General features: G+C 41.6%; 1 protein-coding gene across 1 annotated transcript; it reads left to right on the top strand.

The window, feature by feature from the left end:
* Positions 1-2,888: 2,888 nt before the first annotated feature.
* LOC139833801 (uncharacterized) lies at positions 2,889-3,431 on the top strand. Its single transcript, XM_071824148.1, has 2 exons — positions 2,889-3,000; positions 3,058-3,431. The coding sequence occupies exons 1-2, from the start codon at positions 2,889-2,891 to the stop codon at positions 3,429-3,431; spliced, it is 486 nt and encodes a 161-aa protein (XP_071680249.1).
* Positions 3,432-13,866: the final 10,435 nt, after the last annotated feature.

Here is a 13,866-nt window from a genome sequence, read left to right as displayed (position 1 = left end):
ATTCCAAATGGAATAAAACAAAATCCAGAAATCCAAATTGAGTGATTCAAATTGTTCTGGAAAGCATACCAAATTCCCTAACCAACCCCATTGGTCTCAACCTTTGTTTCATTGTAGATCAACTGCAACAAAAATAACAAGGCAGTAGGTTTTCAGATTTCAAACAATTATTAAAAATCAAACATAATTCATTTTGAGTTGATTCCAACTCTCATAATTCAAATTTCAAAAACTCTAATTGTTTATGCAAAAATATAACATGGTTGTTTCAAATGATCATGGGCTAGAATCAAATAATGTCTATGAAGTCATTTCTAGCCCATTTAAATTATTTCAAAAGTACTATTTAAATTCTATGAGATATAGCATCTCATTTAAATACCATTCACAAGTAATTCAATGTGAGGTGATGAGATTGGTCTTCATGACCTCATATGTTATTACTTAAGGATATTAAATCAAAATAGTATTTAAATTGTATGAGAGGTAGTATCTTATTTAAATCATTTTCCCAAATGGATAAATATGAAGTGGTGACTTTGATCAACATGATCTCATACTTTATCATTTGAGGAAATTAAATCTTAGTAAGGTTCAATAAGGATAAATTACTATCAAAGGAAGAAATGGAAACCCTAGTCAGTATTAAATCTTGTAATTCTCAAATAGTGGAATTGACTTCTCCAAAACCAAATAAAAGAAAACCCTAGTATGATGTTGAGTGATGATTGTGATGATGCTAGATCATATTGTGTGAACCATTAGGGTTAATTAGTCTACTTAAGTATTGTTTGGTGATTGTATCCTCGTATTCGTTTATAGACGCTAGTACCGGAGACTACGAGGAAGAGGAGGTCTTCCACGAAGAAGAAGAGGACAACTTTGACAACTATACCATCCAAGGCAAGCTATTACCAATATAAGATATTACTATGAGCAAGCTCTACTAGAGCAAGCCACCCTTGCAATATTCTTTTGTTTAAGTATTTATCCAATCCCAAGTTTTTATCTTGCAATCATTTACTTGTTTACCAAAGATTTTTCTTATAATTGATAATGGTCTAGAGGTAGCCTACTACAAGAGTTTCAAACTTAGCCTAGAGAGCAAAACTTTAGTTAGCACCCCTCATGATTAGTTGCTAGTGCTAAAACTAAAAGTGACTACTCTAGATGGGAACTTGTGAATCAAATGACTTTGAAAACCTTGGAATCATGAGTAATTCTATTGAAAGTTTTGAAGGTAAACATGAACTTTGGTGAACAAGGTGACTCTTTGATAAAAACTGCTGGTTGGGTTCGGATGCGACACCATTCCAATTTCTAAGTACCCCCACAATACCTGACTCTGGGTAGGGCTTAACTGGAAACTTATGTATGTTAGTACGGGTTCCCTCTGAACAAACGTCATAGGGGTTATGCCGACGGTGCCTCCGTTGAAAGTGAAATGACGTGAAATGAGGTGAATGTCCGACCCAAGCCCTTTACAGTTCTCAGGATGGCGGTTTGCCATAGCTGGGAGGCCAGACTCATAGGGAGAGGTGCCTGTACTAGGGTATGTAAATGAAAGGTTATGATTGGTAGTCCGCACACTGAGTGTGATAAATCAGGGTCAGTTACCCCTGACGGACTATTGTAAATATTGTGGCACAAGTGTACGACCTCTGCAGAGTGTTAAACTATTCGAATAGCCGCGTCCGCGGTCATGGACAGTTGGAAAGGTCATACTGTTCCGTCATCAGAACTTTTCAAAATGTGACATGTGACTGGTGACTTGTGACTTGAACCTGAACTGTGACTTTGACTTGAATCACAACTGAGTTGTGGGAATGACACTAATGTTCCGACTTGAGTAATTTTTGGCAAATAAAGAGTCTTTGACTACTAAAGTGTTTATGAAATAAAACTGGCTTTGTGCAAATAAACCTAGAAGCTTAGAGCCATGATTAGAGCTACTAGTACTTCTATTAGTGATAGTTTGCGAGTACTTTAAAAGTACTCACGGCTTTGTCCCTGGCTATTCAAATGGCCAGACTATGAAGAGGAGCACCACTACCAGGAAGACGGACAGCAGGACGTCTATGATAACTAGGACTACTTCATGACGTCAAGCGTTGCCTGTGGAACAGATGGACCGCTACTACGTTTCTTCCGCTATGTGCTATGTAATTGATCTTCAGATCAACTGTTGTATTAAGACTGGATCATGTGATCCTTTGATGTAAGACTATTATGGTTTGTAATGAATGATGTTCTGTGATATCAGTCTATTATGTCTCGCAAAAACAATATTCCTGGGATTGCGATGTATGGCATAATAGGTATCTGGACTTAAAAATCCGGGTGTTGACATGCGGCGGCCAATATAACGGAATGTTTTAATAGGCCAACACAACGGGTAGCAACGCGGTGCGGCTACCTTAGAAAGCTTCATCTTCTTTCCCCTTCGCAATGCCATATCCTATTTGCAGCCACCCCAATTTGTTCGCAAAATCAACAGTGTGCCCTCGATCATACCAGTCATTCATTTATATGTGTCAATCCATCAATTAACCCTCTTTTCAACTCCTTGCTAACGGTTCCACACTCTGACGGTTCCACTCCACGATTGGGGCGGCATGACTAGTCATACAAGCCATCGCCGGCTACCCTCGTCGTCGCCGTTGTCGCACACGACTCAACTGGAAGACAACGGCACTAGGAGCAGCAACCTTCACCGCCGATCCTCCTTGCGTGTGACCCCGCTAGAAGAGGAGGACACTAGCAGCCATAGCAGACGCCGCCTCCAGCCCTCCTCGCAGTCATCATCGTAGGCGAATCCGGTCGAAGGCGAGGACATCCACTCCCAGATCCTTCTTTGTGTGCCCCTGCAGCCGCCCTTCCCCCAGTGCATGGCCGCCGTATGCAAGAGCTGGCGAAGCACCATGACTGAAGATAAGTTCCATCAACACTACCGCATCCACCACCGTGAGCTCCCGTCCTCGTCCTTTCCTGCGGCTTCAGGCATGGCCCTTCAAAATTTGCATTCCACCCACCGCGGATTGGATGGTTTTTAACCAGATCTGCTTCCTGACGACGGCTCTTTCAATGGTTGGGTTCTCAAAGACTTCCGTCATGGACGCTTACTCTTTGAGCAGTGGGGTAAGTATTTATGCACCGCTTGGGACCCCATCACTCAAGACTTCCACGAAATTAGGGTGCATCAACAGTTCTTCGATGCAAAGATTGTGCACCGCTACTGGGCGGTGCTCTGTGGCGATGACGCGGTGGACCATGTGCAAGACCACTACCTCTGGAGCCCTGTTAAAGTTGTCTTGGTGGGCACCTATAAGGAAGATAATCAAGGTTTCGTCATCGCGAGTGTCTTCTCTGATAATGGATGGCATGATGTCCCTGCAAAGCTGGGCCATCATATGTGGCTTGTGAAGCTCTAGATGATGACAATGTCCTTGTTGGTAGCACCATTCATTGGTTTCTTTGGTGGGGCAGAATGAAACTCAGTTTGATCTGGTTACTCAAAGCCTATAGCTATTGTTGATAATGAAAGCTCTGGTGGTGTTCATAGTATTCATTCACATCCGTTCGGACCCTGGCGGTGTTTTCATGGCCATTTAGTATTCAGTGTGTGCAACCAAGTGCCCCTCCGCTTGCAAATGTGGGAGAAGATGAACGACCACCCTTCTGGTGTTACCAGATGGGTGCGTGTGAATACTATTCAACTTAAGACGATGATTCCTAGATTGCCGATGGATAATTTTTCATCCATAATTGGCTACGCTAAGGATGATTGTTACAATTTTCTTCGGATTCTCAAACAGATCTACATGGTTCAGATGAAGATAATGCATGCTAAGACAATCTAGTTTGAAGGGAATCCATCGTGCGTTCCCACCTATCATCCTTTCGCAAGGATCTATACATGGTAGTCTACTAGTTCTTCATAAGTGTTTCATTATGTGTTGTATAACTTCGAATTTGTTGTATGAGTTTTAATTTAAAACTGCGGTCATTTTATCAAACTATGGTTTTTGTGGTTGCATTCATTATCCAACGGTACGAGTAGTGACAAGCATTTTCTGCCATGATTTGCTTGTCATGTGTTAAATTAGTTTTACTTTGAGAAACTGGATATTTCTATACTTAATTATGGTGTATTTTCCCCTTTGCCAAAATTGTCCTGCAGATGATAGTATTGAGAAATATAGGACAAACTGTTTGCTAATTTTTTTGAATACTATCTCTAATAATATGTGAGGAGGAGGGTATATTATCATATATATATATAGCCAATATCAAGAGTATATGAAAGCCAAGAAGGCATATCAGCCCTCAAAGTCAGATTTGAAGAAGTATTTGGATGATGATGTTGAGAACATTCCTGATGATAAATTTGATATACTTGGTTGGTGGAAGATGAATGAACTAAAGTATCCGTTAGTAGCAAAGATGGCTAGAGATATCCTCTCTATTCCCATCACTTCAGTCTCATCAGAGTCGGCTTTTAGCACCGGTGGTCGAGTGATTGATGACTACCGTAGCTCTTTGCTCCCATCAACGGTGCAAGGTTTGGTAGGGATTAGAGGAGGCCACCACAAAGAGAAGGATGTGGTCAGCATATATGACACTTTTTTGTTCTTTATACAATAAATTACAGTTCTGTTGTATAATCAAATTTTGTGTTTGTTTCACAGGAGGATGATGCCAATTCTATCCCGCTGGTATTAGTTGAAGCAGATTCAATAATGGGCAGTAATTAGTCACTTCGGAGATATGGTGAGCTCTTTTATGGTTCCGTAAAAAATGTGTTCGTCAAGTTTAACCTGAAGCATTTCTTTCATTTGATAACCTCAAAGTGAATTTTCTTTTCAAGTACCATTTTCTATGAATAAGTAAATAAAGGTGATCCTACCAGATGGAGTGGAAACTGAAGCTGCCAGCACCGTCCTTGCACTTCTCTAGCAGCTGGAAGCCACCACATGGAGTTGCACATCTCTATGGAATTTTGAGTGATCTCTTATGAACTTAATTAGTATTGCTACGTGGGACTTCCACTTATATATATTAAGACTACGTTTATTGTGCAATTTAGCCGTATTGCCGTAAGAGTGCTACTAAGATAATTGTAGTGGCTTGTTGCCACCGTATTCCTATTAATCTATTATTATTATGTGAGACTATGAACCATTTTGTGTTGCAGTGATATTAAGCTTTACCATGTTCTTGCTATGTAGCAAACTGCCCATCTTTTTTATGTACTAATAGGACAATGCCCGCGCGTTGCTGCGGAAAAAAAATATATTAATTTTAAAATACAAAACAAAAAAATTCTCTTCGGAAAGAAGCTACAGGTTAACTTTATTTAATATATTCAATCACAGAGATTTTTATTACCCGAATTAAGTTTTTCTTCCATCTACAAATAATTAACATAAATACAGCGACAAGTAATCAACGCAAACACATAAAAAGTGAGTACAAAATATATTAGCAACAATTTTCTCTCTGATTTTCTCTAGTCAGTGCATGCAAACAAATATATCAAGTCTCTGATTTTCTCTAGATGTAGTGGATATGTGCCCTTTTCCCCTTACGCGGTTGCACCACCGGTGGCGGCAGCCCAAAAGTGATAATCTACGTTATCGTTGTCACCACCGTCTTCCTCTAGTTTACGAAGCAGAAATAACTCTTAGCGTGCATGTGGTCGAGCAGCGTATGCTCTAACCACCTTACCACCTCGTGTGATCGTGGCCGCAATAGCTTGCGAGTCACAGTTGACGAACGACTCCTCGACGAAGAAGATTCGAGGTGGAGCGAGTTAGTCGTTGACCCTAAAAAGCCACGTTTGGATAGATTTTTTTCCCTGTCTTCTTGCGACGGCCAAAGGGAGTAGCCGCCCATTTAGAGTTCAAGATCGGCACAACATCTAATAAAAAAAACGGCGCAACAAAATCAAGTATAATTTGACGTATTACAAATTTACTAATTGAATATGAGTTTGGTAAAAAACATTAACAAACCTGAGTTCCGTGACCAATAAAAAATTTAAAAAGCTAACGTCCTTTTTTCCAGTAGAAGAATGGAGGCAGACACTTATCTTCTCGTGAGACTTCCTTTCTCGTGCGACTACTGATCTTAGGCCAAACAATGGTGCGGCAACTTCTTGCTTTTCTGAGGAGGCTTGCTGATACCGAGAAACTTGAGTATATAAATCGCTGTGAATCCACATAACAAAGCGATGTGGGACTAATATTTCAGGCGTCAATTTATTTTGTAGCCACAAGTAGCATTAGGACGGCTCGTTTGTGATGAAAACGACCTCCACATGGTAAACAAATCGTGGCCCATTGATGCGTAGAAAGCCTATGTACTCGCGAGCAGAAGCTGAGCCCGGCCTTTCTAATTTGGGCTGCTCGACCCATGCAAACCGGGCGACGGGATATAGCTGGCTAGCGACCTGGAGCGACCACTCACCCGTGGACGGAAACTGAACCGTTTTATTTTTCTTATTAAGCGGTGGCAGGTCATGTAAAATTCACAGAATAATAGGACAATTCTATAACGGACGAAATTTTTGGGGAGAAACCTTATTGCCTTTATTAGTAGGTATAGATATGTGATTTTGTGGGAGGGCAAATCGGTCCAAAAAAGTGTTGGACCAAGGAAACAGTCCTCCCTTTATTATTACTAGGAAAATTACCAGTGCGTTGCAACGGGAAAAACACAAAGGTGCAACAACTGAGAACTCACACCTCTAATGATGTCAATCTTTGTAATATCACATGTGCGTAATTACCGTAGCTTGACCATAACCACCCACTACGTCTATTACCTGCAATATTGTAGGCATGCTCTCCGCAGTATGACACTCAGAAAGAGGTAACTGCATTCAAGTTTTGCATGATGTTGTACTATTGGTCTTTCAATTTAAGCTTAAATAACATTTATAAGTATGATTGTACTGGGTATTTTGACATAGATTTGCAAGAATTCAGAAGCATTTTAAATGTGGTAAAGTATTGTTTGTCCTCTAAGAGTTTGTCTTGTAAGTTGTGTGTTCCTTTGTAGGAACAGTCTAGTTAATCGTAAACCTCTATCGCTATAGCTATAGCTTCAGGAATGACCACAATATTTTTCCATATGGTAGCAAGTCTGATCACTTAAAGAAAATATACTTAATTTTTACAGCTGCACTCACCATGCTCCAAAGTATGTGCCGGAGGCCATATAAACCACGCTGACACTGGACATCACAAGAAGAGACGATCTCGAAATATTTTAGGAAATGTTCAACTTACAAAACTGAAACCTACAAGGAAAACAAATGATTTAATCATTTTAAAACAATTGGGATTCATTAGGAGTTGAAACAAATTTTCTGAGCAAAACAATGGTTGCATGTATTTATCTACATCAATGAACGATCACAGTAGAAATATATATAATTTACTGAAGAAAAAATTATGCAGCTCACATCTCTCTCTAGTGAGGTAACACACTCCTTTAGCTCAATAGTACTGGGCGATAGCAGAATGAATCTTCCTGTATAATCCGGGAGAGAGTTTCCTGATGTAGTAAGGATATGTTGACTTCAAGCATCCTGTCAAATATACACATCTTCGGCAAATGTTCAGGTGCCGCGGATTCTCTTAAATTCACGAAATTGATCTCATGCTGAATCAAGAATGGTGTTTACAATGCTAAACTTTTGTCTTAAACTTAATCACGATACTCCAAGCACGGAATCGGCTTGTAGTCGAGCACAAGCAGATGGCGGTCGGCAGCATATCTTCTCGTAGACTCCGTTGCCGCGTGAAAAACCGCTGCAGGACGCACCGATCAGCTATAGAACTCAGAAGATCAAAAGTCTAGCCTTCTTCCTCAATCTTGAAATTTTAGCATCGATCTGGCCGTGAGCACCTAAAAACCTTGGCCGTGCAAAATTTCCGCCTGAGTAAGCTTCTCCGATCAACGAAGACCTGGAGTTCATATCCGCGACTTTTCGCTCTATGAGCCCACGACCTAGCCGAGCGCGTCTTTCCGTCCTGTCCTCCCGCGAAACCCGACTACAGCGAGCTCCTGCGATTTCTACCTATCTTGTTGAATCGCTGACTCGCGTATCTAATAGCTTGGAACTCTGAATTTTGATTGGATCGATCGATTTGATTTGATGTAGGGTAACGATCACTCTGAGATTTATAATAAAGACTCAAAGAAGGAAAAAAAGAGAGGATGACTCTAGTCCGGCCGGGATACCCAAGTTTAGGTAGGATCAGTTTCCCCACGAGCACGATCACGGGACCGATCGGTTTCCTTCATAAACACGAACAACAACCGCGAGCGAACTTCAACGGGTGGGACGACGTACAAACACGCCTTCAGCGACGGACCAAAGCTTATTTTGATGGACCAAACCACGGAAATCTTAGCTCCTTTATTATTAGGTATGATTAGGTATAGATAGATATATGCCCGTGCGTTGCAACGGGTTAAATAAAAAATATATTCTCTTTCTCCACCACCTCCGCCACCCAACCATGTTCACGTTATCTCAGTTTCTAAATTGATGAATGAAAATATCAGTTTCAGCAGATGATAATAATAATAATAAGCAAAAATATTAAAAGTAAATGGTGATAAGCAACCATATGGCCATAACTGTATTAAGAATAATGTAATTACATATGACTATCTCCCACTAAGATTAACTTTTCTATTATTATTTGTACTTCTTTACCTATTTTTTTTATTTTATGACTAAATTAGGATATAAGAAAAAAAATCACCAGATAATAATAATATATTATATTTCCAAATTCATTTTTGTTAGTATCCAGAATCCAACACCTATCAAGTCCAAACAAGTTAAACACACTATTTAAACGCTAGGGAGACATTGACCAAAGGATTTACCCAACTGATTCGTCCATGGAGAACGGAGTGCTAACGTGAGCAGAGCGTGCATCTTAAGCCAACTGATACACAAGCTCATGATTCACATTAATTATGTAATAATTAAACATGCTTATTACGCCAAACGCTACAAAAAAATCCGCTCTCTAGTAACAATGCTCTCGTGACAAAATCCTCATTTCTGAAGACCCAAATCTAGTGCTTGAAGTGTAATCCCGCAAAACATTAGTTGAGCTAGTATCCTAGGTTGATGTATGCAACAGGGCTTCACATCCTCCTGCAATAGCAAAGCCTGAACCATCCATGGATCAGTGGTATCAATTACAAAATAAAATCCATCATGCCCTCAACTCACAAGCTGTGAGTTGTTTTGCATCATGACCAAGCCGAGTTCAGCAATATTGGAGAGAACGTGATGGAGTTCGAAATTGATTGTGTACATGTAAAATTTACCTCTTAATAGCAAAATTAAGATCCACGCGCTGGCTACGGCAGGATCTAGCTACGGATGCATCGCCGCACCCTTTGTTGCCAGCACTGCTAGGGACGATCCCGTCAACACGCCCAACCACATCGGCGAGTGTCTGGCTGCGTGATGCCACACGGACGGCGTACGCTGAACCAGCAGGAACATCCTGGTGACCTGTGCGTGATGTGCTTGTGGGCTCATCCTTTACGCTCCATCGCAGTGGTTATCTTGGACGAGCTCCTGGTAAAGAGTGGACGCTGGCGGTGGTGATGAACAGCGCGGCACCACCTTTGTCGTCCCTCTTCGCCTTCCACTTCAGCTCGCCGCACCAACTCATCGTGCCTTGTTCTCTCATGTTGCGCAACCTCTCCCCAACTACTCCATGTCGCCCGCGTCTCCCCTGTCTAGCCGAACACAACTCCGCGCGACCTGATCACCGATTCGGCCGCAAAAACCACCGCAACACAACACACATCCTTCTGTAGCAGTTTTCCTAAGGATTCGTGTTGCGCAACCGCACTTAGAAGTCACAACATGAACCAGCCTAGCTGTCCGTGCCTCAATCGCATGCATGCATCAAACCACTCACGCCTAATCTTAGCCACCAGGTATGCGCTTGCACAAGCTTTGCGTAGCTTCTCAGGGTCTCAGCCACCGGACGCCAGCGACAGTCGTTTTGCCTTGCCGATGCCCTTCTCCATGAACTTCCATCGTTCGCCAAGGATGTTCGTGTCCTACCCGTGGCTCCCATTGCTGCTTTTTTTTTTTTTTTTTTTTTTTTTGAGGGAAGGCTCCCATTGCTGCTAGAGCTGCAGATTGTACTTAGCCGGCAGCCGCAAATCCCTAGGGAGGAAGCTGGATTTTGTTGTCTGCATTGCGTAGAAAGAAAGGAAGGGACACAAGGCCGGTCAGGCTCCAGAATATTTAAATAGGCCGGTCATCGATAGAGTTCAGAACTGGTAAGGAAATAGAGAAACCAAGCAACATACGAAACGGAAACCACGCGACGAACGAAAGGTGCGACGGACGACGGACGACTTGACATACCAAACCACGTGAGGACTTTCCACGTAAATGACTCAGTTTGTTTTGGATCAGAAGTTTGATGGGCGTACGCAGGACTCGACATCGGGAATTCGGCACAATCCATTGGGACGAAGACGGACGAAGACACATATTTGGACGCACAAAAGCGTATTTTGACGGACCAACAAGAAATCTTATTTTCTTTATTATTAGGTATAGATTGGTAAGTGCTTGTGAACTTTTTCTGTAGATTTAATTGCCATCGGATCTATGTATTTTATTACCAATGAAATCATCCTATGTTCCTTATCCTCACAAAAGCTATATTAACTAGTTGATGTGGCAAGCCTTTAGAGGAGACATGTTAACTAGTCAAGTATTCGTTGTTTGATCTAAATAATCTATTAAACATCTGTTCTTAAATGTATGGTGTTAAAAGTTAATATTTAATTCGGCAAGCGCTTTTAGAGGAGATATATTAATTAGTAAATTATTTAGTGTTTGATATAACTAATCTATTGATCATCTATTTTGGATGTACGATGCGACATCTATATAGTTATTAGGTGATATTAATTGAATTTGTTATCCCCGTAAGCACCCTGCTGACATTTTTTCACTTGATCTTTTTTTTCAGAAATGGCTTTTGCTGATGGCTAGGACCGGACGGATGAAGTGGGGAGTGATGATGGTCGTTGAAGATATCATGTTGATGATAAAGATGCTAGCAAGGAGTTTGAGTAGTGTTGATTCACTATTTTTGTGTTTCTGTTTCTAGGATGAAAATGTTTGCCTTTGCGCAATTTGTAGTTGGGATGGATGTTGTTGTTTAGATAGTATAACTAGCATGTGCGGTGTGCATTAGCTCATCGGAGCAGTTGGACCCTTTTCTTTGCCCTTTCTTTTAGTTTTCTATGACTGGGATGATCTTAAAAACTTTGTGATCTTAATGGTTCAACCCTGAGCTTTCAGCTTTGTATGGAAAAAGAATGTTACCAACATTGCATGTATCATCTCTAACTTTGATTCACACATGCATGTATTATTTCATTTTGTTAAACAACACTTCATGTCGATCCGTTACTTGACCTGACTACCGTAATGCAATTGAATATATACATGGAGAGAAAAACACTACAAGAACATGGATTTTCAATAATGGAACGAGGCTGGTGTTGGAGATATGCCCAAGAGGCAATAATAAAGTGGTTATTATATATCTTTATGTTTATGATAAATGTTTATATACCATGCTATAATTGTATTAACCGAAACATTGATACATGTGTGATATGTAAACAACAAAGAGTCCCTAGTATGCCTCTTAACTAGCTTGTTGATTAATGGATGATTAGTTTCATAATCATGAACATTGGATGTTATTAATAACAAGGTTATATCATTGTATGAATGATGTAATGGACACACCCAATTAAGCGTAGCATAAGATCACGTCATTAAGTTATTTGCTATAAGCTTTCGATACATAGTTACCTAGTCCTTATGACCATGAGATCATATAAATCACTTATACCGGAAAGGTACTTTGATTACATCAAACGCCACTGCGTAAATGGGTGGTTATAAAGGTGGGATTAAGTATCCGGAAAGTATGAGTTGAGGCATATGGATCAACAGTGGGATTTGTCCATCCCGATGACGGATAGATATACTCTGGGCCCTCTCGGTGGAATGTCGTCTAATGTCTTGCAAGCATATGAATAAGTTCATAAGAGACCACATACAACGGTACGAGTAAAGAGTACTTGTCAGGAAACGAGGTTGAACAAGGTATAGAGTGATACCGATGATCAAACCTCGGACAAGTAAAATATCGCGTGACAAAGGGAATTGGTATCGTATGTGAATGGTTCATTCGATCACTAAAGTCATCGTTGAATATGTGGGAGCCATTATGGATCTACAGATCCCGCTATTGGTTATTGGTTGGAGAGAGTACTCAACCATGTCCGCATAGTTCACGAACCGTAGGGTGACACACTTAAAATTGGATGTTGAAATGGTAGAACTTGAATATGGAATGGAGTTCGAATATTTGTTCGGAGTCCCGGATGAGATCCCGGACATCACGAGGAGTTCCGGAATGGTCCGGAGAATAAGATTCATATATAGGAAGTCATTTTATAAGATCTAAAATGATCCGGAAGGTTCTATGGAAGGTTCTAGAAGATTCTAGAAAAGTCCGGAAGAAACAACTTTGGAAGGCGGAGTCCCAAAGAGACTCCACCACCATGGCCGGCCAACCCTAAGAGGGGAGGAGTCCCAAGTGGACTCCCCTAAGGGTGCCGGCCACCCCCTCCCAAGGAAGGGTGGGAATCCCACCTCTAGTGGGAGTCCTAGCTTGGGTAGGTTTCATGTGATATGGAAGGTTTTGGTTTGGGGTCTTATTCGAAGACTTGTAGACCAACTCTTGGGTGTTCCACCTATATAATGAGGGCCAAGGGGAGGGGGCCGGCCACCCCAAGACCACAGCCTGGCCACCCCCCTCAAGTGGCCGGCCACCCCCTCCCAAACCCTAGCCGCCCCCTTCTCCTCCATAAGCTCCCGCACGCTTAGCGAAGCTCCGCCGGAGTTCTCCACCGCCACCGACACCACGCCGTCGTGCTGTCGGATTCAAGAGGAGCTACTACTTCCGCTGCCCGCTGGAACGGGAGGTGGATGTCATCTTCATCAACAACCGAACGTGTGACCGAGTACGGAGGTGCTGCCCGTTCGTGGCGCCGGTGATCAAGATCTTCTACGCGCTTTTGCAAGCGGCAAGTGAACGTCTACCGCAGCAACAAGAGCCTCATCTTGTAGGCTTTGGAATCTCTTCAAGGGTGAGACTCGATAATCCCCTCGTTGCTATCGTCTTCTAGATTGCATCTTGGCTTGGATTGCGTGTTCGCGGTAGGAAATTTTTTGTTTTCTATGCAACGTTATCCTACAGTGGTATCAGAGCCGTGTCTATGCATAGATGGTTGCACGAGTAGAACACAATGGTTTTGTGGGCGTTGATGCTCTTGTTGTCTTTAGTTTGAGTACTTTGCATCTTTGTGGCATAGTGGGATGAAGCGGCTCGGGCTAACTTTACATGACCGCGTTCATGAGACTTGCTCCTTGTTCGACATGCAACTTGTATTGCATAAGAGGCTTTGCGGGTGTCTGTCTCTCCTACTATAGTGAAGATTCAATTTACTCTTCTATTGACAACACTAGTATCACCGTTGTGGTTCATGTTCATAGGTAGATTAGATCTCACTCGAAAACCATAAACCACGTAAAATATGCAAACCAAATTAGAGACGTCTAACTTGTTTTTGCAGGGTTTGGTGATGTGATATGGCCATGATGTGATGATGAATATGTATGAGATGATCATTATTGTATTGTGGCAGCCGGCAGGAGCCTTATGGTTGTCTTTAATTTTTCATGTTGAGTAGTATTTCAAAGTAGTTGTAATA

Source organism: Lolium perenne, chromosome 7, assembly GCF_019359855.2.
Source record: "Lolium perenne isolate Kyuss_39 chromosome 7, Kyuss_2.0, whole genome shotgun sequence".
Lineage (NCBI taxonomy): Eukaryota > Viridiplantae > Streptophyta > Magnoliopsida > Poales > Poaceae > Lolium > Lolium perenne.
This window is presented reverse-complemented; position numbering and strand designations above follow the sequence as displayed.

Bases quoted from the DNA above. Each gene is read 5' to 3' on its own strand.
- LOC139833801 (XM_071824148.1), top strand. From the start codon at position 2,889: ATGGCCGCCGTATGCAAGAGCTGGCGAAGCACCATGACTGAAGATAAG. The intron at 3,001-3,057 runs GCATGGCCCTTC...GTTTTTAACCAG, and splicing joins GTCCTTTCCTGCGGCTTCAG to ATCTGCTTCCTGACGACGGC.